Source organism: Cebus imitator, unplaced genomic scaffold, assembly GCF_001604975.1.
Source record: "Cebus imitator isolate Cc_AM_T3 unplaced genomic scaffold, Cebus_imitator-1.0 Scaffold79, whole genome shotgun sequence".
Classification (NCBI taxonomy): Eukaryota; Metazoa; Chordata; class Mammalia; order Primates; family Cebidae; genus Cebus; species Cebus imitator.
The window spans coordinates 3,270,558-3,295,646 of record NW_016107394.1 but is presented as its reverse complement, the minus strand read 5'-3'; the positions used below and the strand labels follow the sequence as shown (position 1 = coordinate 3,295,646).

At 42.6% G+C, this 25,089-nt stretch overlaps 1 protein-coding gene across 5 annotated transcripts in view; it reads left to right on the top strand.

Annotated features, from left to right (window-relative positions):
- The window catches only part of FAM168A (family with sequence similarity 168 member A), a 177,991-nt gene that overhangs the window by 146,650 nt on the left and 6,252 nt on the right, over positions 1 to 25,089 (top strand). For 3 of the 5 annotated variants that reach the window (XM_017532949.2, XM_037740111.1, XM_017532950.2), the window contains 4 exons: positions 4,595 to 4,675; positions 10,720 to 10,746; positions 16,038 to 16,163; positions 24,072 to 24,214. In XM_017532949.2, coding sequence (XP_017388438.1) covers positions 4,595 to 4,675; positions 10,720 to 10,746; positions 16,038 to 16,163; positions 24,072 to 24,214 — 377 coding nt within the window. The remainder of the gene's footprint in view (positions 1 to 4,594; positions 4,676 to 10,719; positions 10,747 to 16,037; positions 16,164 to 24,071; positions 24,215 to 25,089) is intronic. The other 2 variants (XM_017532951.2, XM_037740112.1) reach the window with 2 other exon arrangements.

The following is a 25,089-nucleotide window of genomic DNA, read 5'->3' as shown; positions in this document are numbered from 1 at the left end:
AAAAAAAAAAAAAAAAAAAGATTGAAGTGAGCTATGATTGTGCCACGACAACTCCAGCCTGGGTGACAGAACAAGACCCTGTAATTAATAAATAAAGAAGTAAGTAAGGAAAGAAGAGAAGGAAGGAAAGAAAAGTAAGTAAGAAAGGAAGGAAAGGGAGGGAGGGAAGACTATATAAAGCTCCCTGTAATGCTGTCATTATATAATGTCTGCCAAATTCAAGTGAATTAAAAATAATTCCACTTGGAAACATTGAAGGAAGATCGTATAATTGCCTCTAAAGTGAAAGGCATCTGAAATGACAGAACAGGAGTGTGATTACCTGTGACTGCACAATTTCTCACATGACGCTGAATACAGATTTTGGCCATACAACTGGATCACTTGGCTTCCCAGATTAGACCCCTGACTTTTTTCTTGAGAAGTAGCACACCTCCAGATTGCTAATTAAGTGATAAGTTAGCTACCTCAGTTCTAAAATCAGAAAATGATTAGGGGGTAAAGAGATGAATTTTCTTTGGAATTGGAAACGATTTAGGGAAAGGCATATTAACAAAGATACATTATTAAAGCTTCAATATTTACAAATCCCAAAGAAGCTTTTAGGGATTTAGGGATTTAATCTTTGACTTTTAAAACCAGCTTTTCCTTGTCAGTCAAAATGCCAATGAGCATTTAACAACTGCAGGGAGCAGTGAGACAGGCACTTACACACTGCTAGAACAAGTACAAATTGATGGTCTTTCCAGAAAGCAGTATGGCAAAGTATGTGAAGGCTCTTAGCATGTTACTTTTCTTCACCTCCACTATTTCCCTGGTCTTAGTCCCAACATCTATTGTTGGAGCTTGCAGTAGCCTCTCAGCAGGTTGCTTTGCTTCTCTATCCCCTTATAGTCTGTTTTCAACACATCAATCAGAGTGATTCTTTTCAAACATAAGTCATAGCATGTTATTCTTCTACTGAAAACTCTGTGAGGTCTTCTCATTTCACTCAGAATAAAAGTCTTAAGTCCTCACAGTGGCCCATAAAGTCCTACATGAACTGGCCAGCCCTTTACCTCTCTGACTTCCTCTGCTACGACTGCCCCCTCATTTGTTCCATTCCAGCCACACTGGCCTCTTTGCTGTTCCTCCGACAGTGTCTTATATGCTGTCAACTTAGGGTCTTTGCACTGACTGTTTTGTCTGAAACACTCTTCCTCCAGCTATCTGCTTGATTAACACTATCATTTCCTTCAAGTCTTTGCAAAAATAATACCTTCTTAATGTATCTTACTCTGATTATTCTTTACAATATTGCAATGCCCTTACCTTCAACACTTTGGCATTTCTGATGCCCTTTACTTTGGCCTTTTTCTCTTTTCCATAGCACTGAAGACTTTAGTATTTATCCAAGGGTGCCTTCTCCCACCCTCTTAGAATATAAACTCCACAAGGCCAGGGATCTTCATTTTGTTCACTGACAAAAGTCCCTAAATCAGTCTCTGGCACCAAGTAGAAACTCAAATTGTTTGTTGAATTGATGAACTTTAAAAATAGGCCTACCCGGCCAGGTGCAATGGTTCACGCCTGTAATCCCAGGACTTTGGGAAGCCAAGGCAGGTGGATCACGAGGTCAAGAGATAGAGGCCATCCTGGTCAACATGGTGAAACCTGTCTCTACTAAAAATACAAAAATTAGCTGGGTATGGTGGCATGCGCCTGTAGTCCCAACTACTCGGGAGGCTGAGGCAGGAGAATCGCTTGAACCCAGGAGGTGGAGGTTGCAGATCGCGCCACTGTACTCTAGCTTGGCAACAGATCAAGACTCCAACTTAAAAAAAGAAAAATAGGCCCATCCTTTAACCTAGAGATTTCCACTTCTAGAATTCATTCCTAAAGAAACAGAGATTCATTTAGTCTGTTAGTCTGTTTAATTTTAGTCTGTTAGCTATTATAAAAATGAAATTTTCAAACAACCAAAACAAGTAATGGTTAAATGATATATCTACATGTGGAATATCATAAAGATATTAAAATAAGCCTTTTGAAGAATATGTAATTACATGAGGAAATATTTATAATGTTAAAGTAAAAAAGTAAAATGTAAAACCATGTATACCCCTACCTTATGTCATATATAAAAATTAACTCAAAATGTATCAGTGATCTCAATATAAAAGCCAAAACCATAAAACCATTAGAAGAAAACATAAAAGTAAATCTTCATGACATTTGATTGGCAGTGGATTCTTAGATATGACACCAAAAGCATAATCAATAAAAGAAAAAATAGATAAACTGGACTTAAAATTGAATTTTTTTTGCATGAAAGGCATTATCAAGAAAGTAAAAAGACAACCCACAGAATGGGAGAAAGTATCTGTAAGTAATATATCTGATAATGGTTTAATATTCAGAATAGACAACTTCTACGATGCAACAGCAAAAAGACAAACCACCCAATGAAAAAAATGGGAAAATGTCCTGTGTAATCCCAATACTTTGGGAGGCCAAGGCAGGAAAATCACTTGAAGCCAGGAGTTTGAGACCAGCCTGGGCAACATGATGAGACGCTGTCTCTACAAAAACAAAACAAAACAAACAACAACAACAAAAAAAAAAACAAAAAAAAAAAACGGGGTGTGGCAGCACACATTTATAGACCCAGCTATTCAGGAAGCTGAAGCAGGAGGATCACTTGAGCCCAGGAGTTCAAAGTTACAGTGAGCTATGATCCTGCCATTACACTCCATCCTGGGTAATAGAACAAGACCCTGTCTCTAAAAAATAAACAAACAATTGTATTTTAAAATGGGAAAATGATTTGGGTAGACATTTATCCAGAGAGGATATACAGATAGCCAATAAGTACATGAAAAGATGGTCAACATCATTAGTCATTAAAGAAATGCAAATCAAGACCACACTGAGATCCCACTTCACACTTACTATACAAGATGGCTATAATGTTAGTAATAATAAAAGAAAATAACAAGCATTGTTGAGGATGTAGAGAAATTTGAACTCTCATGCATTGCTGGTGGGAATGTAAAATAGTACAGACGTTAGCGGGGCACAGTGGCTCATGCCTGTAATCCCAGTAGTTTGGGAGGCCAAGGCGGGTGGATCACTTGAGGTTAGGAGTGCAAGACCAGCCTGACCAACATGGTGAAACTCCATCTCTACTACAAATACAAAAATTAGTCAGGTGTGGTGGCGTGTACCTGTAATCCCAGCTATTCGGGAGGCTGAGGTGGAGAATCGCTTAAACCCAGGAGGCAGAGGTTACAGTGAGTTGAGATCGCACCACTGTGCTCCAGCCTGGGCAACACAGCGAGACTCCATCTCAAAAAAAAAAAAAAAAAGTGCAGACATTGTGAAAAACAGTCTTGTGGTTCCTTAAAAAGCTCAACATAGAATTACTGTATGACCCAACAATTCTACTACTGGTGTATATCTCAAAGATTTTTGAAAACAGGTACTTACATGTCATTGTTTATTATACCATTATTCACAGTAGCCAAAAGGTGGAAACAACCTAGGCGTCCCTCAACAGATGACTGGATTTAAAAAATGTGGCATATATACACAGTAGAATATTATTCAGCCATAAGGAAGAAGGAAGTTTTGGTACATGCTACAACTTGGATAAACCTTAAACGCATTATGCTAAGTGAAAGAAGCCAGACACAAAAGGACAAATAGTGTATGATTCCACTTATATAAAATACCTAAAACAGGCAAATTCAGAGAGACAGAAAGTAGATTAGAGGTTACCATGGTGGGTGTTAGGGGATGAGGAGTTACTGTTAATGGTTACAGAGTTTCTGTTTGGGGTGATGAAAATTTCTTGGAAATAAGTAATGGTGATAATTGCATAACATTGTAAATGTCATTAATGTCACTGAATTATACATTTTAAAATGGTTAAAATTGCAAATTTTATATTATACATATTTTACCATTATAAAAAAGTTTCAAAAAATCCCCCAAACTGTATATAATATACTGCGGTGGGCTGGATCTGGTTTGTGTAAGCTCTTGAGAGCTGACCGTGGGAACCTCTTCCAAACTATTCATTCAGTGAAGTTGGTAGCATCAGATTGGTCATGGTGGAAACATTTATGCCATCTCAGTTGTCAAATGGTGCAAAGCAGCTCCTATTTCCAACCCCTTCGAGCCAGTTGTTATATATTTACCAGCACAGCACTGAATATATGTGTATAAAAATTATACAAAGCTACCTGGAAAGATAGATGTTAAACTGTTAATGGTGTTACCTCTGGGGAGGAGAGTGATGATGTGGCAGGAATATGAAAGTAAACTTGAACATAAAAAGTGTAAATTTCAATGTTGCTTCCATATTTTTTTTATGGTGAGCATGTGGACATATTTCTTGTATCAGTTTTTAAAAATAGACCAGAAAGTCTGTACATATTAGGATTTTGGTTTTGGTAACTTTTTTCTTGAGAGGCTGAAAGCTGGTCACATATACTATCTGAAATAGCCCATGGAGAGACTGGAGGCCAAGCCTAGGACTTGAATTCTATTTTTTCAAAAATCTGCTTTTTTTTTTTTTGCCTAACTAATAAGCTTTCTTATCTCTCTGTAGGTTACCCCACAGCCTATCCAGCAGCGGCCCCTGCCTACAATCCCAGCCTCTACCCCACCAATAGTCCCAGTTATGCTCCAGGTAAGGAGAAAATAGGGACAGCAGTGGTGAATGGGGAAGGGGGAATCTATTTGGAAAAACAAAACCACCTGCTGGCCTTTTCCTGTTCTTAATTGCTCCAGGCCCAGCCTGTCCAGGCTTGATTTTCCTGGGAGTCCCCCCTTCTGGGAACTGAGACAGATCAGCCTCAGGGTGGGGGCAGGAATAGAATCTTCTCCATTCTCTCTGGGACTTAAGGTTGGCTCATCAATCCTGTGCTGGAATGTCTGAGACCTGCATCCTCCTCATAGAACATTTTCTGCTCCCCAAGCAATGTCTAAATTCATTCTTTGCTCAGTTTTCCCTGAGGCTGCCATTGGGACGGACGGACGGGGGCACACACACACAGACACACTCTCTCTCCTTCTCTTCTCCTTGGGACACACACACACGCTCTTGACACACACACACTCTCCTTGGGACACACACACACATACACACACACGCTCTTGACACACACACACACACACACACACACACACAAACGCACTCTCTCGCTCGCTCGCTCTCTCTCTTTCTCACACTCTCTTACTCTCCTTGGGACACACACACACACACACACACACTCTTGCCACCAGAAGGTAAAGAGCTGGTTTTCAAGCTGAGATAAGCTGCTGGGTTTTCAAAAATAATAAAGGCCCAACAATCCTTGGATTGAGGTTGAAATGGGTTTGAAAATGTTGAAAAGGTTTTTTGGGCTTGGAGCACTGCAGAGGTCTTAGTTCTGATCTTAACCCTCATGCTCAGCTGGTACTCTAATACTCAACAGCAGGGTATAGGCTCTGTGGTTAGAAAGTCCTGGGTTTGAATCCTGATTACCTGACTCACTAGTTGTAAGGCCTTGGCCAAGTCACCTCACCTCTCTGAGATCCAATGTGACTACCTGCCTCAGGGTTATGGATGGTTTTATGTAAGTTCCTTTTACTCAACAAGTATTTGTTGAATGTCTTCGATACTGAGATACAAAAATTGAAAGATGCCATCTTTGCCTGTCTGAAGTAGCTTACAGTCACATTGGGGAGCCTGGCATGTAAACTCATTGCAGTGCTAATGTGCTAAGTATTGTAAAAGGAATACATATAAGGGGAGGAGGAGGGAACAACAGTCTGCCTGGGGGGAAAGTATAGGGCAAGCTTGGTTGGGTGCTGTGGCTCATGCCTGTAATCTCAGCACTTTGGAAGGCCGAGGCAGGCGGATCACCTGAGGTTGGGAGTTTGAGACCAGTCTGACCAACATGGAGAAACCCTATCTCTACTAAAAATACAAAACAAATTAGCCAGGCATGGTGGCACATGCCTGTAATCCCGGCTACTTGGGAGGCTGAGGCAGGAGAATAGCTTGAACCTGAGAGGCAGAGGTTTTGGCGAGCCGAGATTGCTGCATTGCATTCCAGCCTGGGCAACAAGAGTGAAACTCTGTCTCAAGAAAAAAAAAAAAGTGTAGGGGAGGCTTCAGAGAGTGGGTAACAATAGAGACTTGAAGGAGAAGTAGAAACTATTCTTTAAGCACACAAAGGAGAGTGGGCATTCCGGGTAGAGTAGAGCATGGGCAGAGGCTTAGAGATGTGCGAACAGGACACTGTGAAGAACACAGAAGTAGGGGAGTGGTTGCAGCATAAACTATAAGCGGCTAGATGAATCTGAACTATAGATATGCAAGGGCGAGATTTGGAGAGGCCTTGAATGTCTTGATAATACCCCACATTTTCTTTCTTTCTTTTTTTTTTTTTTTTTTTTTTTTTGAGATGGAGTCTCGCGGAGTGCAGTGGCGCATTCTCGGCTCACTGCAACCTCCGCCTCCCGGGTCCTGTTTCAAGCAGTTCTTCTACCTCAGCCTCCCAGGTAGCTGGGATTACAGGCACAAACCACCATGCCTAGCTAATTTTTGTATTTTTTAGTAGAGACAGGGTTTCACCATGTTGGCCAGTCTGGTCTTGAACTCCTGACCTTGTGATCCACTTGCTTCAGCCTCCCAAAGTGCCGGGATTACAGGTGTGAGCCACCGCACCCAGCCATACCCCACATTTTCTTGTTTAGCAGTTATCATTATAGAATTAGAAAGCTTCCAAAGACCTTAGAGATCCCCCAGTCAACTTCTTCTCTTGACAAAGGAGAACCAAAAAACAGTGATTTGTCCCAACATACCCAGTGAGTCGGCAGCAGCATATGGACTAGAATCTTTGGCAGATCTCCTGACTCTTGTCCTGTGCCTTTCTCTCCCAATGTAGTGCTTATTCTACTGTCAATATCTTTCTTGGGGCACACTTAAAGGAGAAAAGAATATAGGTTGTCTGAAGACCTAGGTTTGAGTCCTCACTGTCATTTCCTAGATTAGCAACCTTAAAGTCACCTGATCTATCTGAATCTCATTTCCCCCATCTCTAAGTAGGAATCATATCATAATTATGCACACACACTATGAAGTTATCAGATAGCCCCTCTTTTTTGGGCAAACAAGAACTATTTTAGGTAAATAGGTGATGGTATCCCCTAAGGTGTTTACATAGATGTTCCACAGACATTTTGACCCACCCTGTTATGCTTAAGATATTTTGGAAGACCATGTAGATGATTCAAACTTGAGGAAGCTGTAGTCACTGCCTTTGGAGCGCTTATGAAGGGAGCAGTGATGCATGGGCTAAAATTCTATAATAGTATCTCAGCATTGGTTTTATATTTACTTTTAGTCAATATGATATATAATATTTTCCCCAAGATCTATAATAGAAGGCAAAAACAATAAAAGCTACAGAAATTCTGATAATCAAATTGGATAATTTCTATCTTAACTACAAAGGCTTCAATTATCATGTATATCATGATATATAAATGATTTAAATTTAAGTGCTATTAGATCTGTGAATTGACTTTGTAAACTGTTCCCAGTCTAAAACAAAAAGAGTTGTTGCAGAAGGTCAAGTAAGATCAGGAGTGAAGAAGATTCATTGTCTTTATAGTCTGGAGGCCACCAGTGACCTCACTGGAAGCATTGTTAGTGAAGTGGTGAGGCTAGAAACCAGAGTGCAGTGAATCAGGAGTGAAGAAGTAGATTTAGCATATACAGTCTATTCTTACCTGAAGCTTAGCTACCAGGAAAGGAAAAACAAAAGGACACTGACTAGAAGTGAACGTAGGGTTGAAGGCGGGTTTTCTCAGATATGAGCAAAGTTAAGGACTGATAGGAAGGGGCAAGTGGAGAGGATCAGTCAGAGATGCAGGAGAAGTGGTGCCAGAGCCAGGCCGCCACAGAGGCTGGTGTAGGGGTGGGAAATCTGGAGCTCAGTTCTCTTCTTTGGTTTGTGAAGTTGAGTGGCAGATGGAGACAGGGTGCCTCATGCAAGAGAGCAACTCTTCCTTTCCGACTAAAGGAAAGGTCAGAGGTAGATGTGCTTAAATAAATTGCCCAATGGAAAGTGGAGAGTTCTCATCTAATGACCTTGATTTGCTGCTACAGAGGGCAGCAGGGGTAAAGGGAGCGTTCTTAACTAGGAAGGTCAGGGTGTGAGAGCCTCATAGGAAGGAGTAGGACTGGAAACTACCAAAAGATAACAGAGCAGGGTGACATTCGGGGCCCACCTGAATGGTGAAGGCTGTGCATTTGTCCAGGCTCTCATCCTCAGAACTGGGCTGTTTTCTCACAATGTTCAGCACTTCTGGTGATAGATTGTGGGATTGTTTTAGGATCCGTTTACCAATAAGTGGAAAGATATGGAATAAATAGCTACTGCTTATTGAATGTTTTCTATGTGTTCATGTTCAAGACTATTTGAAGTTCTTTATGGATATTAGCTTATTTTATACGGCAATAAACTTTTGAAGTTGGTATTCTTATTATCCCCATTTTCCAAATGGGAAAACTAAAACTTGGAGAAGTTACATAACTAGCCCAAAGATCCAAGGCCTAGCACCCTAACACTGTGTCTGCATGAGCTCTTAACTGCTACATTGTAGTTGCATCAGTGGGCCAGAGAGAAATTAAGGCATTACACTGGCTAAAGAGGGAAAGGAGTGCAGATAGGAGGAGACTGAAACTGTAGGGGAAGAAAAGAAATTCAGTACATCTTGGCATATATATTCAATTTTAATTTTATTAAAATAAAAATAAGCCCTCATCTAACTTGATTTTCCCTAATTTTGCTTTTAAAAGTCAACATATTTCTACTAATGTCACCCAGACTATTTTCTCAAAAACTCACAAAATCCACAAGAGAGGGTGGTGTTATTGTATTTGAAGACCCCAAACTCAGAGTTGAAAGACTTAGGTTGTAGCACTAACTTTGCTTCTGATTTTGGTGTGACCGTGGGAAGATCCCCTTCCCTTTCTTTCCCTTTTGAGTTACACACACGCACACACACACACACACACAGAGCATATTTTGGAATGCTGGCCTCTGGATTCACAGTGCAGATTTCCTGACTGTGGGGGACTTCCTACCATGGAGAAGCTAGCTCAAGGTCAGAAAGGACCATTTAGATTACTCTCACCTTCCTGCCAGAGCCAGCCATTTGTGATGCAGAGGAGGTACCTTCAGAAGGAACCAGGCTCTTAGGTTTAAATTTTTTTCTGCTGCTTTAAGGAGAACAAGAAGTTGCTTGAGAGAGAGAGAGAGAGAGAGAGAGAGCACGCGCGCTATTTTTAGCAGCTCTGAGTACCTAAGATGTTATCTGTCTAGGATGCAGAGAAGCATTTCACTCTTTTCATTGGTTCTGAAAGCAATGTGGGCATTTGGAGCTTTTTCCCAAGCTCTTAATGATGTCAGGGATCTTATTTAGGAACTCTTTGGTCCCGCAAGAGGTAGGAGTCAATCAAGATTTGGTTTTCAGAATCTAGGGATCTGTTAATGGTAATCTGGCTTGAAAATAAATGATGGGAAGGATAAACAGGTTAACTAATACAGATAAAAATAAAATAACCTCCTCATGGAATCTGTTGACACAACATTTTCTTGTATTATCTCATTTGATTTCACAGCATCCCTATAAAGTACAAATACATTATTCCCATTTTACATATAACAAACTTGGGGGAGCATAGGGAAAAAGAATTTGTGCTTTCTGAACAGCTGCCCTGTTCCAAGCCCTGCGCAAGTCATGTTACAAACCTTCATTTTTACCTTAGTCTTGTGAGTTAGAGCTTCCTGTCTTCAACTTGGCTCAAACAGGATAAATAAGTTGCCCAAAGTTATGCAGCTAAAAAGCAGTAGATTTGGGAGGGCAAGACAGGAGGATGGCTTGAGGCCAAAGGTCAGGACCAGCCTGGGCAACATGATGAGACCCTATCTCTACAAAAAAATTAAAGAAAAGAAAAATAGACAGGCTTGGTGGCATGTACCTGTAGTTCCAGCTACTCAGGAGGCTGAGACAGAAGGATCACTTGAGCCCAGGAGCTGGGGGCTGCATTTAGCTATCATTGCACCACTGCTTTCTAGCCTGGGCAACAGAGTGAGACCCTGTCTCCATAAAAAAGCAGTTTAGCTGGGATTCAAACCCAACTTGTCTAACCCCACAACCTGTGCTCCTTCTATAGCACCACAGTGACCCAGAGACTTCAGGGTTGGTGTGCCTCTGCATTGCTCCTATCTCTCAGGGGTTTTACAGACAGCTCTTTAGACATCAAAGATGGTGATATTGTCTCTGAACCTTCACTTCCTCTAACACAAAGTCTCTGTCATATGTGAAATCCCTCTGCAGTTCTTGGGAGAACTGAAATGTAATCTTATAACAGACAAGCAAAAAGCAGGAACTTGGGCTTGTTCACATCCAGGCAGCTTTGGGTCAGCTGCCTGGAAGACACTATGGCATCCAGGGAGGGGCTCACTCCAATGAATGAACTTTCCCAGATGACAAGTCTGTCACCCTTTCTACGGTAAAGGTGCTTCACACCTTCTTTACTTACTGTGTTTGTGAAGCTGGCGGGGGAGGGGGAGAAACTGCTATCACAAAACAAAGTCTGTTTATGTAACTGCAATGTATACAACTTTGCACAAATTCTTAGTGGTAATTTCAACTAACATTTCTATCCAACAGAGTTTCAGTTCCTGCATTCAGCTTATGGTAGGAAAGCTATTTTTCCTCATCTGTATTACAGCCTATGAATGTGTTATCTCATAACAATGGTAGATCCCCTCTCCTCTCCTACCCAAATCCCATCCCCTAGGCTTGGGCTCCCCCCAGGTGGCTCAGCAGCAGTTCCTAAAGCATGCAGGAACATGTCTGATGGTGCAAAAATCATGGGTTGGAGACACACATGAACCATCCCTAGGGCAGCAGCAAAGGATCATGGCATTAAAAAGCATCTCTCACCCTAACCTGGCTGCCGAATTCAAACAAATCAACAAAAATTCCAGGGCCTGCATGCGGCTCCTCAGTTGGCTTTGTGGCAGCCTCTGTGAAGGAGTACCTGGATTATGCCTATTAGAACCCAAAAAACTAGTCTGCCCCAGGATCAGATTTTCCATCTCCATCGGCAGTCTGACACGTTTGAAGCCTTGGTTGACTTTAGATATAATCTGTTCCATCAGCCCAGAACTTGAGCTCTGGGCTCATTTTCCCAGAAGATGGTGAGAGGTGGGGGGCGAGGGGGCTAATAAGTGAGGGACCAGAACTGGGTTCTCTGGACAGTGTGGACTCCAGGCCCAAGGCACCACAGGAACTTCTGGGCACCTGTGAGGGTCCCAGCAGTATAACTTGACTAGGACCTTTTTGTCATAGACAGGAAGGGACCATGGGAAGGGCTTGCAACTTTCACCACCCTCACCTGGGCTGCTCTGGAAAATGTTTTTATAAAATCTCTGTACCCTTTCTCAACTTTTAACCTTGAATTATTTGGATGCTGGAAATTGAATTTGTGTGTTGCGCATCTGTCAGGAGATGAGCTGTGAAATTTCTCCTTGCCACAGCTGTGGGCTGTGTGATCTTGGGCAATTTACTAATGTCTCCAGGCCATAGATAAAATGTTTAATTTCACATGATCTCCGAAGTCCCTTTAAATACTAATACCCTGTCCTCTTATAATTTTATTACTTCAATTTTGTTAGTCACAGACCTGTTTCTCATGTAGTCATTTTTTGTTCGCCTCAGGATATATGAACCTGAACAGAAGGGTCCATAAAAAGTCAGAGAAGCTCTCATGCTTCCCCTTCCAGTTATAGCATCTGAAATAGATCTGCATACAGAATACGGTTGGAGCTCTTCACTTTACAAAATTCTGTGCAGGCCCTCAGCTGGCCCTTTGAAGATACAAAGTCTAGTAAGACAAGGGGCTTGTTCTCAAGGAGCTCAGAGTTTAGTGGAGAGAAGACATGCCATCAAGTACAGGTGCTTCCAAGAATCACAGGGATTGAGATTCTTCCAAGAATCACAGGGCTGTGGTTAAGGGGTGGGGGAAGGAAAGACTTTATAGTAGGTGTGAGTCTTCGGCTCATGATTGATGGATTAATCAGTATTACCAGATGGAGTCTGGGGAAAGACATGCCACAAGAGGTAGCAGTGTAGACAAAACATGGAGATGTGAGGTTCCCTGGCATATTCTGGGAATTATGAGCAGTTTCTGTGGCTGTAGTGTGGGCTGGAGATTGAGAACAATGAGAGAGTCTGGAAAGGTCTTCAGGACAAGATGATCATGATGGGGCATTGAATGCTACACAGGAGTTCAAACTTTAGCCTATAGTTAGTGGAAAACCATGGAATGTTTTCAAGAAAGGGGGTTTTGTGATTAGGTTTCAGTCTTAGGTATATGGCTCTGAATGCAGCTTGAAAATTGGAGGAAGCAGATTTAACATGAGGAAGCAGTTGCAGTAGTTAAGATGAGAGATGATGAGAGCTTCAATTAGAGCTGTAGCCTACAACTTTGGAAATGGAAGAGTGGACAGAAACCAGAACTAGAAACTATAAGACTGGGTGACACTTTATTTTTGACCCTCACATCAGTACTATGAAGCAATCAAGGAGTGATGATTATTGCCATTTTATGAGACAACAAATCTGAAGCTTAGAAAGGTTAAGTGACTTGCCCAAGGTCCCACAGCTAATAAGTGGCAGAGCCCAGGCTACAACTCAGATTTCCTGACTCAGTACATTGTTCAGGATGATGGTCCCTTGCTGCCTCTCTTTCTTGTAAATGTGCTTAACAGATTGTTCAAGTGTCAGAGGGCGTGAGGGCCCCGTATCCAGGGAAGTGAACAACCCAGCACCTGGATGTGGGCCGCATGCTGTGACTGGGCCCACGGCCCTTCACTGCCAAGGGTTCTCTCTCTCTCTCATTTCATTGAGGTATAACACACATACAGTAAAGTATATAAAGCACACTAATCTCTCTCTTTTTTTTTTTTTAAGATGGAGTCTCACTCTTTCACTCAGGCTGGAGTGCAGTGGTGCAAATCTTGGCTCACTGCAACCTCCACCTCCCCGGTTCAGGCAATTCTCCTGCCTCAGCCTCCTGAGTAGCTGGGATTACAAGTGCATGCCACCACACCTGGCTAATTTTTGTGTTTTTTAGTAGAGACAGGGTTTCACCATGTTGGTCAGGCTGGTCTCGAGCTCATGACCTCGTGATCCACACACCTCGGCCTCCAAAGTGCTGGGATTACAGGCGTGAGCCATTGCACCCAGCCAAGTACACTAATCTTAAGTGTATATAGCTTAGTAATGTTTTTACATATGTATATGCCTATATTTAACTACCACTCAATTCAAAATACAAAACATCTCTAGGAAGTGGTACTTTTCAGGCACCCAAGGGCAGGCATGCTGTTCAGAGCAGCCTCCTCTATCACCATGCCTCTAAAAGCTTCAGTTGGAATTGTCTTCATCCCTCAACTGAGCTCTGAATCACTTCCACCAACAGAATGGGTAACTTCAGAATTGTGTACCAGGAGTTGGATCACACGGTACAACTAACTAATGAGGTCAAGTTGACAGCTAATATTTGTTTTTTGATTTGTTTTCACATTTATCTAGTTATTTAAATTACAAGGATTCAAATATACAGAGAAGTACAGAACACACTAATTTGTTTTCTTTATGATGAAACCAGGAAAAAATACAGAAAAGTATTTTTATTCAGAAAAACATATAGTATAGTTCACGTCATCGGTTGGAAAAGACATAGTAATCAAAGGCACAGTCGCACTTGCTTCTTTCTTGGTTAACCTGGAACATTATTTTATTGTGTATCATGCTGTCTTGTTCACTCCTTGGTTGGCGTGTGGCTGTGTTGCATCCCCAGCTAGACCATAAGTACCTTGTGTGCAGTGACTGTGACCCACGTGTGTTCCCTTCCACCGTGGCGCTCCCCTCAGTGCTGAGTGCAGTGTAGACCTCAGTCGCTCTTTGGACAAAAGAGTGATTTACTCTTTTATGAAAAGTAAGTTAAGTTAGTTTGACTTACTAACTTTAATTGTCACACAGTCCTTCAGGCTAATGTCAGACTTTTGGCTTATTATGAAAATTATGGTAAAGTATATACCACTTGGAGGAAAAAATTGGAATGTACTAGAACCTCCAAATTCTCTAAATCCCTACAGCCAAATTCGGGACTTCTGCCCCCTGGTGGCGTTCCTGTGGGGTTTTGAGGGAATGGGCTTGCTTCATCTGACTTTTCAGAGCTGTATGTTTTACTTTTTAAGAGTTGTTTTGGGAGTGGCCACTGCTTTCCAGCCACATGTATGGCAGACTAAATTTGGAGACATCTTGATAAAGATATGTTAACACTAATTGGATTCTTTATCCCTCTCCTGTTTCCCACTCCCCAAAGAAAAGAAATGCAAAATGATTGTTTAAAATGGACTCTCCTCCTCCTTCATTGTCTGCAGAGCCATGTCTCGATGACCAGGAAAGGCCCTGGGCTCTACATGGAGTTCTGCTGGGTCTCCATTTCTCTTACCAGAATTCTCCTTTTAGTGTGACTTTCCTGCCCATGATTTCTTTCTCATTTGTCAGCATCTGCTGTATATATTGCGGGCCATTAATGCAAACGCAGAGTCAGCCTACAATAGCCATACTTCTAGCCTTGCTTCAACAAAAACAGCACAGTCCCTGACCTTCTCTGGCCCCAGTACTTCTGAGATCAAAGGAATCAGAGGTATTACCTGTTACCTGAATGGGCAGAAGGGGTTACAGGATCTCTCTGGAGGTAGAATATCCTTGTCCTGGTGGAATTAGAGAGTGTATAGGCATACTTTCTTCTCATAACACCCTGTCTTAGCCTCTCAGTTAAATATTTTAAGTATTGCCAATGCAGCCCCACCTTCTGCTGATATGCTATATAAAACCCCATATCCATGGCCCCCCAAGACTTTGAGTGGAAAAGATGTTGCTAAAGTTATTCTTTTTACCATAAACAGAAATTTGACTCAAGAATGTTTCCCCTCTAGTGTTTGAAATTATAACAAGGAAAATATCTAAAAAGTTAGGCAAGTCCCCCTTTGGAACTCTGTTTCTTTTCTCTTTCCCCTCAGGATACCACGAAGGTAAGTTTTTTGAGTCACACCACACTTCTAAAACATATGAAGTATCATCCTTCAAATATCTCTAGCTGAGCTTTGAATCAGCCTGGGAAGTCTCTGCAGATCTTAAACTGGCCTCATCTATATTTCATACCTACCCCAAATTTGATATTTGCTTTCTTAATGGCCCAAAGGACCATCTCTAATTAATGAGGAGATATCCCAGGTGGGGCACCCAGTAACACCTCAGCAGAAGATATTCAGGGGTATGCAAGAATTATGTCTGTCTGGCCTCAGGAGAAGAGTTATTAGCAAGGAGTGCCCCACTGGCTAACTAGGTTTAGTGCAGCACAGTGCCCAGTGCCTTTTAAGCTGCCATGGCCACAACTCAGTCCCTTCAGAGGAGATGGCAGTCCAGCAAGGTTCATGTAATGCGTAATTTTTTGTGGGCCTGTCTTTGAAAGCAGCTTATAAATATACCTCCAGATGGTATTTCAGAAAATAAAGAGTGCTCAGTTGATCTGGTCAACACACAAAGGCTCCCAAGTTGCTACACATTAATGAGAAAGTGGCTGAGCAATATATCAGAGCCTTAGGCCACAATGTTAGGTAGTAGGAGGTGGTATTCATGGGCATCTTTGTGATTTTAGTAGTAGGTAGAAAATCCTGACTCTTTTAGTATAACTTCAGATTTTCTTGATTTCAAATCATTTGGAAACATACATCAGCACTCCTCCCAACCCACTTACCCATTTCGGAAAGGCTGAGCCATCCTGTGTGTCTGAACAGGCTCCTTGGGTTGTGTGTTTTTGTCCAGCACAAGACTCTTGCTTTGTGTCTGTGATTGGTGGTGGCCACTTCTTATTTCTGCCTAATGCCATTCTTGTGTCTTCCCTTAAGCAACTCTGCTGATGAAACAGGCCTGGCCACAGAACTCGTCTTCCTGTGGCACTGAAGGCACCTTCCACCTCCCAGTGGACACCGGGACCGAGAACCGAACTTACCAAGCATCCTCTGCGGCTTTCAGTAAATACAGCCTGTCTCCTTTCCTTGTTCCCCTTGGTTGGGACTGATTTGTTTCTTAGGAAGAAAGGAAAGGGAGCTTTTAAAAATGACATTTATGAGATAAATACTGTTTTAAGAGGTTCTTTTACCCAGGCAAAAAATTGGCCCTCCTTATTCAGGAAAGGTCATCCTCTTTGATCATGCACCCAGCTTTGGGGAGACACAAAGCACTGAGGGAGGGAGAAGGAAATACTCACCTGGCCAGCAAGTTGACTGGGGAAGGACTGTTACTGCATTTCAGGGGGAAAGGACAGAGGGTACATTTTGAAGGTCTGTCGGTCTTTGGACAGACAGGGCTTGTCCCCAGCACAGGGCTTCTTAACCTTAGCACTATTGACATCTAAGCCACGTAATTCTTTGTTGTCAGGGCACTGTCCTGTGCATTATAGGATGTTTAAGAGCATTCCTGGCCTCTACCCTAAATGCCAGTAGCAAAGCCTCATTGTGACAACCAAAAATGTTTATAAACATTGCTAAATATCCCCTATGGGACAAAATTGCCCCCTGTATGAGAAACAGTGTCCTAGTGGAAGCTGCACTACAGGACCACGGTGTGTACAAGGAGTCTTCAGGGAGGCCAGAAACCAGCTAGCCAGTCTGACTGGTCATATTCATCCTGAGGCTCAGTAGAGAAACTGATATTGTCACCTTCACATCTAATTTTTAACACAAAGTGGTTCCACTGGGAATATAAGGACCAATGTTTAGAAATTACTGAGTGGCATCTTGACGCCATCTAAGACGACCTTTGTGTCTTGTCAGAGCTGTTCAATAGAGGTATGACTGACTTTGGATGTGGTGAGAACTTATCTCTTAAGTTGTGCCAGCAGGGACTGGACAAGCCCTCCCAGGGATGTTCCAGATAAGGCCTGATAATCTGTGGTTCCACAAATTATTAAGGCACTAAGTAAGTAGAACAGAAAAATGCATTGTATTTTTTTCTTTTCTTTAAAACATCTGTGTTAGTCTGTTCTTGCGTTGTTATAAAGAAATACCTGAGGCTGGGTAATTCATAAAGAAAAGAGGTTTAATTGGCTCACAGTTCTGCAGGCTGTGCAAGCATGGTACCAACTTCTGCTTAGCTTCTGGTGAGGGCCTCAGGAAGCTTACAGTCAAGACGGAAGGCAAAAGGGGAAGCCAGGATATCACATGGTAATAGAGGGCACAAGGGGCTGGGAAGGTGCCACACTCTAAATAATCACAGTTCACTCATCGGCAAGGGGATAGTGCTAAGCCATCATGAGGGATCCACCCCTATGATCCAATACCTCCCACCAGGCCCCATCTCCAACACTGGAGGTTACGTTTCAGCATAAGAGTTGAAGGAAACAAACCTCTAAACCATATCAACATCCAAAGTCATTTTCTCCTTAGTTTTCATTGCCCCTAGATGTCAACATCAGTTTATGTTCATACAACATAACTCACCTTTTGTAGAATATAGTTTCATGATCACCCTCTCATTTAATCTACATTATACTTGTCCTAAGTTATTTGGGTGGATTTTCATCCCAGTTTGAAAGATGAGGCTCAGAAAGGTAATAGGTCCAATGCCACCCAGCTAGTAAGCAGCACAGCTAGAAAAAGATACCACCCAGATTAAGATTCTGTTACTGACCTTTTTCATGAGATTGATTTTACTCTTTAAGAGGTATGTCAGCCATAAGGAGTTTTTCCAGATACCTCAGGTAGAATGAATGAACATACATAAGATTATATACATATATAAATAGGGATATACATATTCTCTCTGACATCTAAATATCGATATAGATGCATACAGGCACAGCTACAGTAGTGTAGCAGAAAATGGCCTGGAGTGGAAGCCCAAAGCATTGAATTCTAGACTGGTTCTGTGTAACCTTGGATAATTCATGTCCATGCATTGGACCTTGATTTTTCAAACTGCAAAATGAAGGAACTGAACTAAATTATCTCCAAGGTTCTTTCTTGCAGTTAGACTTCTTATTCTCTCAGCAAGATGATGTGTACTCAGTGTCTTCCACCACAACAGGGCTCTCCTCTCGAGTTGCCCTTAACAGTGGCTGGCCAACAAACCATCTCCAAAAAGAGGCAACCTTTTCCACAGTTACAAAGTCTGAGTAACAGAAGGCCTTGCGTTCTACTATGTTGAAATCTTCCTGAAGTCCCATTAAGTGTCCAGCAGCCATAACCCACTGTTTCCTCCCAGACAGTCTATCACAGTCCTTGAAAAGAACCAAAATTTAACCCCGATTGATGACCTTTTTTGAGTAAAGGTCTTGCTCTTGTCACTCATACTGGAGTCCAGTGGCACATTCATGTTACATTGCAGTCTCAAACTCCTAGGCTCAAGTAATCCTCCCACGACAGCCTCCCATGTAGCTGGGACCACAATGCCCAGCTAATTTTTTTTTATTTTTTGTAGAGATGGGGTTTTGCCACATTGCCTAGTCTGGTCTCAAACTCCTGGGCTCAAGCTCTCCTCCCAACTCAGTCTCACAAAGTGCCGGGATTATAGGTATCGGCTACCATGCCTGGCCGACCCCTCTCTTTTAAGAAAGTAATGTAAAAACCTGTACCATTTTTTAATGCAGTTGGGGTTGACTGGCCCTCCCATACCCATAAAGATTCCTCCCAGCATTCAGATTTTGTGGCTTCTAGTACCATAGAAAATTCAGGACACTTTGACAAATTCAATTCAATTTCACCAACACTTGCTAAGCCTGTTTGTAATTAGGTCGCCTACTTATTCATCACTGTCTTACTTGGCTACCAACAAGGAGCTTAGGGGTCAAAGCAAGATTCAGACATAGGGCTTTGTTTTGTCCAGACATATAAATCTGATGATCAATAAACCGATTAGTCTAAAAGGCATCCGTGATTCGAGGATCAATGCCCTTGAAGGTGGTAGGGGTTCTACAACTGAAAAAGATTTATGGCAGTGAAAAAGGATTGCAGAAAGGGCTGAAAAGGTTTTATCTTGCTAATATACATACTTTTTTTTATTATCCCATTTGATGGATTCTGAAATTATGGTTAGGAACCTAAGAGAAAGAATAGGACATCATAAACAAAGCCTCTTCTATAAGGCAGAACTGGGACTTCTAGTGATGGAATTCCTTTTTTCTCTCATGATATTGCCTTTAGTGAAATGGGGACAACAAAGGCCAGTATATTAAATGCCCAAGATTGGACTACAGAGACTTTAACTCAGCAAGAGCTCTGCCTAGGGCATGGTGAGCCCTGAACTTTGGGCCCAGCTGTGTACTGATGTGCTATACAATTTGGGGAAAATCTGTCCTCCTGGGCTCCAGGTTCTTTCTCTGAAAGGAAGAAAATTGGATATAAACCTCTAATGTCCTTCAAGCACAACATTCCAAAGTCTTAATTCTGTGACCTTTAGGCTTAGAATTCCTCTCAGGATAGCCAGGCCTCCAGTGAGTGAATTGAGTCTAAGTTCATTTGGGCAAAATCTATGATTTTTTTTTAAATTTTTTATTTTTTTGCCACAAGCTCAACGCTTCTTTTACTTAGATGCATAAAGTAATAAATCCTGATTTTTCTGTTACCCAAGCTCTGGCTATAGCTCCAGGGGAATTTTCAGCGTTCCTCAGGACTAATGACAGGACCACCAGTATATTGTGGAAAGTCCTCCGCAAATACTCACAGACTTAGAATGTCAGCACTAGAAAGGTTCTCTGATACTGTAGTCCAAATGAGGAAATTCCCTTAGAGAGGAATTGACCTGACTTACTGACAGAGCCTAGGATGAGGGCCCTCAGGCAGTTTCTGCAGCCTCCTGAAGATCCTCCTGACAAATGGTAACCTTGAGAACCACTGTGGTTAGAGGAAGTAGCACCGAGTCTTAGATCCCCACAAGCAGCTGTCTGTCTCAGCAGCTACTCATGATCTCATCTGTGAAGTGTTTATGCTGGTCTTAATGATCTCTGAGGTCTCTTCTAGCTCTGCAGTTCAGCTTCTCCCATCTCAGACTGTCTGGACAAACAAGCAAGGCCTTCTTCTGCAGCATCATCTCTCTGGCTGCCAAGGGTGTTTTGGCTACTTATTTGTATTCTAAGTATGTGTGTCTCTCATTTCATAACATAAAGAAAGGGAAACATCCTCCAGCAAGGTTATTGTTAGATGTGGAAACCAAATTCTACTGCAGTCTCTTAGAGCTTTTTGATTTTCCTCAGAGGGATAGTCTCACCACTTTGTAATATGGCTGTGCTTGCGGCATAGAATAGGTAATGCAGCTTCCCCACAGAAGATAAAAATTCCAGAGTATATTCTCCAGAAGTATAAAGGAAAGTCATCAGCATCGTCGACCTGTTAACTTTAAAGAATCACAAAATCATGGCATTTTAAACCATAACATTTTATAATCTTACAATCCTGGAGTCTTGTGTTCCAAGCCGGGACAGACCATAGTAGTCATAGTTTAGCTTTCGTCTTTCAGACCAGGCTCTGCCTGCATACCCTTAGGACAGGAGCTTACTGTCTCCCTATAAAGTGAGAGAGAAGAAATCACAATAGCCAATCTTTATAAAGTGCTTCTAATATGTCAGGTACTATTCTAAGTGCTTTTTACTTAACAATTAATGTATTTATCACAGGAATCCTATGAAGTAGATACCATCACTGTTCCCATATTATACATAAGGAGACTGATGTATCCTACAACTATTAAGTCGCAGAGCTGGGGGTTTGGACCTAGACAGTCAGTACCTAGACTGCTCATAACCACTTCTCTGTGCTGCAGAGCTTTCAGAAACAGGCATCTTCTGGTTCAGGGACGTCCTCTCCTGCTTAGAAAAGGGATGCTTTCAACTCTGCTAGGATTCTCTACACCTTGATATATTCCTTTTAAATCAGGAGTCAGCAAACATTCCTGTAAAGGGCCAAATATTTAGGCTTTTCAAAAGGCCGAATGGTCTCTGTTAGTAACTACCATTGTAGCAGGAAAGAAGCCTTAGTCAATATGTAAATGAATGGTTGTAGATATGTTACAATAAAACTTTGTTACCAAAACAAGCCGCCAATTACAAAAAACATGGCTGAAATTTAACTCTTTTATTTATTTTTTTTTGAGATTGAGTCTCACTCTGTCGCCAGGCTGCTGGAGTGCAGTGGCATGATCTCAGCTCACTGCAACCTCCTCCTCCTGAGTTCAAGTGATTTTTCTGCCTCAGCTTCCCAAGTAGCTGAGACTACAGGCATATGCCACCACGCCCAGCTAATTTTTTTGTATTTTTAATAGAGATGGGGTTTCACCATGTTGGCCAGGGTGGTCTCGATTTCTTGACCTTGTGATCTGCCCGCCTCAGTCTCCCAAAGTGCTGGGGTTACAGGCGTGAGCCACCACAGCTGGCTAATTGTTTTAAATGTTTATGGTATGAATAAAAGATTCTGTGTTAAAATTAATTTGGGAAATACAGTCTCGCACGTATTCCCATCTTAGAGATTCACAGTTCACCTCCCACCTTTTGTTTTTTAAGAGACAGGGTCTTGCTCTGTCACTCAAGCTGGAGTACAGTGGTGTGATCAGGGCTCACTACACCTCAGACTCCTGGGCCCAAACCATCCTCATGCCTCAGCCTCCCAAGTAGCTGGGGACTACACCAGCCACTTTGCCTGGCTACGTTTTTTTTCTTTTTTTAGAGATGTGGTCTGTTACCCAGGCTGGTGTTGAACCCTGGTCTCAAGTGCTTCTCCTGCCTTGGCCTCCCAAAGTGCTGGGATTATAGGTGACAGCCATGATATCCAGCTCACTCTATTGTTTTAAAAACTTCTCGGGGTCATGGAATTTTTAAAAAAATCATGACTGTTTCCCTCTATTTTACATTGCGACCTCACAAACATATGGGACTACAGAACTCTCTTTCCTTTTCTTTGGCAAAAACAACTATTAAGATCCCTTGGAATCTGTAATCTGTTGTCTACATTTGGGAAATGTCTATCTCCAGTTTATCTATAAAACCCCTTTGTTTTATAGATACGTAAATTGTGTCTCCATACACATCAGATGGTTCCTTCTAGACATCTGCAAAGCTAGACTCCCTGTCTTCCCCCCAGTGTCTGCTTCTCCTCCTATGACCGCATTTCAAGATGAGCTCCATAATCTAGAAACTTTGAGAAATTTGCTCTAGAATTATCACTCATCTCACAGTCCCACTGCCAGTTAGTTTCTACTTTTTAACATACTTCCCTTTCTTTCATATATCCTTTCCACTCTATCCTCATCGCTGCTTATTTCCCAAGCATATTAGACCACAAAACTATGGAAAAATCTATGGATCTGCAGGTGGAAACATAAATGACATGAATCCAGGGAAAGCTCAACTTTTGTGGCAGCAGCAGCAGCTCTCATATCCTCTTGAGTCCTCGGGCAGGGGGATGCCAAGCCAAAGAGGTGTGATGTGGACTGAGAGAGATTTGTGACCATGTGGTAGCTTTCTTTTACTTGGGGTTAGGGTAGAAGAGACCCAGATCTTTAGAAGCATGGAATTTTTATTTAGGAAGAGATCTTCATTGTTAGCCACCTGATTTTACAAAATAAGAAACTAAGGCCCAAAGACTTGACAGTTGTCACCAAAAATTAGGGGGAAAGCCAGGACTGAAGACTAGATGTCTTCTCTTCCAATAAAGCACTCCCTCCACTCTGCCCCCAGTCTCTTCTTGTGTAATAGAAACAGCACCTTGGAGCTGAAAGGGTCCTTGGCGAGAATGTTATAGGTGAAAGAGCTAAAGCCCAGTGAGGTCAGCTAGACCTACCCAAGATGTAACCACAGAAAAGAAGCCACCTCAGCACCTCCCCAGCAGGGTTTCAAAGCGTAGGTCCCCTGGTACTGTCTCTTCAACTTAGAAGAGTTTAGAGTCTTCAGGAGAAGTTATTAAAAAGACTTGCCTTTTCTGAGCCCAGGATCCCCTTGTGTAAAGTGCTAGGGTTGGGGTCACTTGATCACTTGGGTTCCATAGAATAATTCCATTTTGTGATTCTAAAAGGAGACAGTCTTGTTTCCTTTTATGACTCATGTTTCAAGGTTTTTTTTCTGTGAACAAAGGATCTATCACTCTTTTCCAGAGGATTCAAAGGCAGCACAATTTATTTGCATGGCCGATTGTGAGCTTCTTGGGGCCTGACTTCTCAGTCCTAGCTTTTTGTCCATCCTGGTGAGTGACAGACATGGCCCAGGTTCCAGGCTGATGTGAATCTTTGTGATCTCTGACTTCATGTCTTTTCAGGTAGAGGTAACCTTTCCCTAGACCCCAGGAGAGAAGGAAAGCCAACTCTGTAGAGCAGTTTTTCAGCATCCCGGAAGATGAGGATCTCTGGATGGTGTTTTGTATGGGGTTTTCACCTTCAAACTTGGTAGGGAGGAAGGGGAACATGATGGAGGGAAGTCTAAGAGAGAGAGATAAGGAGAAAAAGAAATAGAGCGAGAGAGAGAGAGAGAGCACAGCAAAAAGATACCCTGCATGCTGCATGAGAAGACAAAAGCAAGAAGATAGAGTAGCAATAAAGAGCAAGTGGGTTGAGGGCTTCCATCTCTCTGCACCTGCCCACTCCACACAGCTCCAAATCCCAGCCTGTCAGAGCTGAAAGGGACCATCTGGTTCTAGCCTCTTATTTTATAGATAAGAGCCCTGAGACCCAGAGAAAGAAAAGATGCCCAGAAACATCATGCAGCCCTGTGCACCAGGACTGAGGGAGCTGCCTCTGGGGTCAGGGCTTTCTGGGTGGAGCTCTGTTCTGTTTGTTCTTATCTCTATTTCCAGCCTGGATTCAGCCCATCTTTGTCTGGGGAGTCGTGACTGGAACCTGCTGCCTTCTAGCAGTGCTCTTCTGCCAACTAACTGGAAGTCTCTCTTATTGCCTTGGTACAGGATATACTGCGGGGACACCATACAAGGTCCCACCAACCCAGAGTAATACTGCTCCACCCCCCTACTCCCCATCACCCAACCCCTATCAGACGGCCATGTATCCAATCAGAAGTGCCTACCCCCAGCAGAATCTGTATGCCCAGGTAGGTACATGTCAAAGCCACCTCTTCTGCAGGTAGAGGAGCCTCCAGCCTGGGTGCAGTGTAGTGGGGTAGGGCGAGGAAGTGAGGGAGGAGAAGAGGGTTTATGGCTCTGGCTAACCAACCCTGTTGTACGACTGAAGCAATATTCCTGCAGTCTGCTTACTCCCTCATTCCACCTCAGCCCCTAGAGGGGTGAAGCATGAAGTCATTTAGATTAACAGAGCCCAGAACATCAGAGGACAAGGGCCCTCAGAGATTTTCTAGCTCAGCTCCTTTGTTAAACAAGCGGGGAAACTGAGACCCAAAGAGGGGAATGACGTGTCCAGGGTTACACCATGAGCTATTAGTTGGTCAAGATGAGACCTCAATGTCTTGGTCTTTTCTAATCCCCACATCTGCCCTTCCTTGATCAAGTCTGTGAACTGAGTGGGGAGGAGGAAAGTACACAGGCTCTGTCACCAGTGTCCTCTGTGACCTTGGGCAAGTTACTCTGTGCCTGATGGCCCTTTCTGGGCTCCTTCAGCTGGAGGACATATGCTTTCCAGGATTGGTATGAGACAGGGGACCATATGGGCCTCTAGCACACCCGACACATTCTTCTGGAGTGACAACTCTATAGGAAGTATGTGGTGAGGAGAATAGTTTAAAAAACAGCTGTATTTTAGAGTAGAAGGCAAAACTTAAGAGGCTTGAGATATTTTTCTCGTTTAGTAGAAACATTTGAAGATTTCTGAATTAAGATGATCTCAGGGACTCCAGTTTACTCCCCCTGGAAGTCAGTGGGCCAGTGGATTGTGGCAGCAGGAATTGGGAGTCACCTTGGACCACTGTCTTCATCCTTACCTTTTCTACCTAAAGGGAAATGCTATCCATTT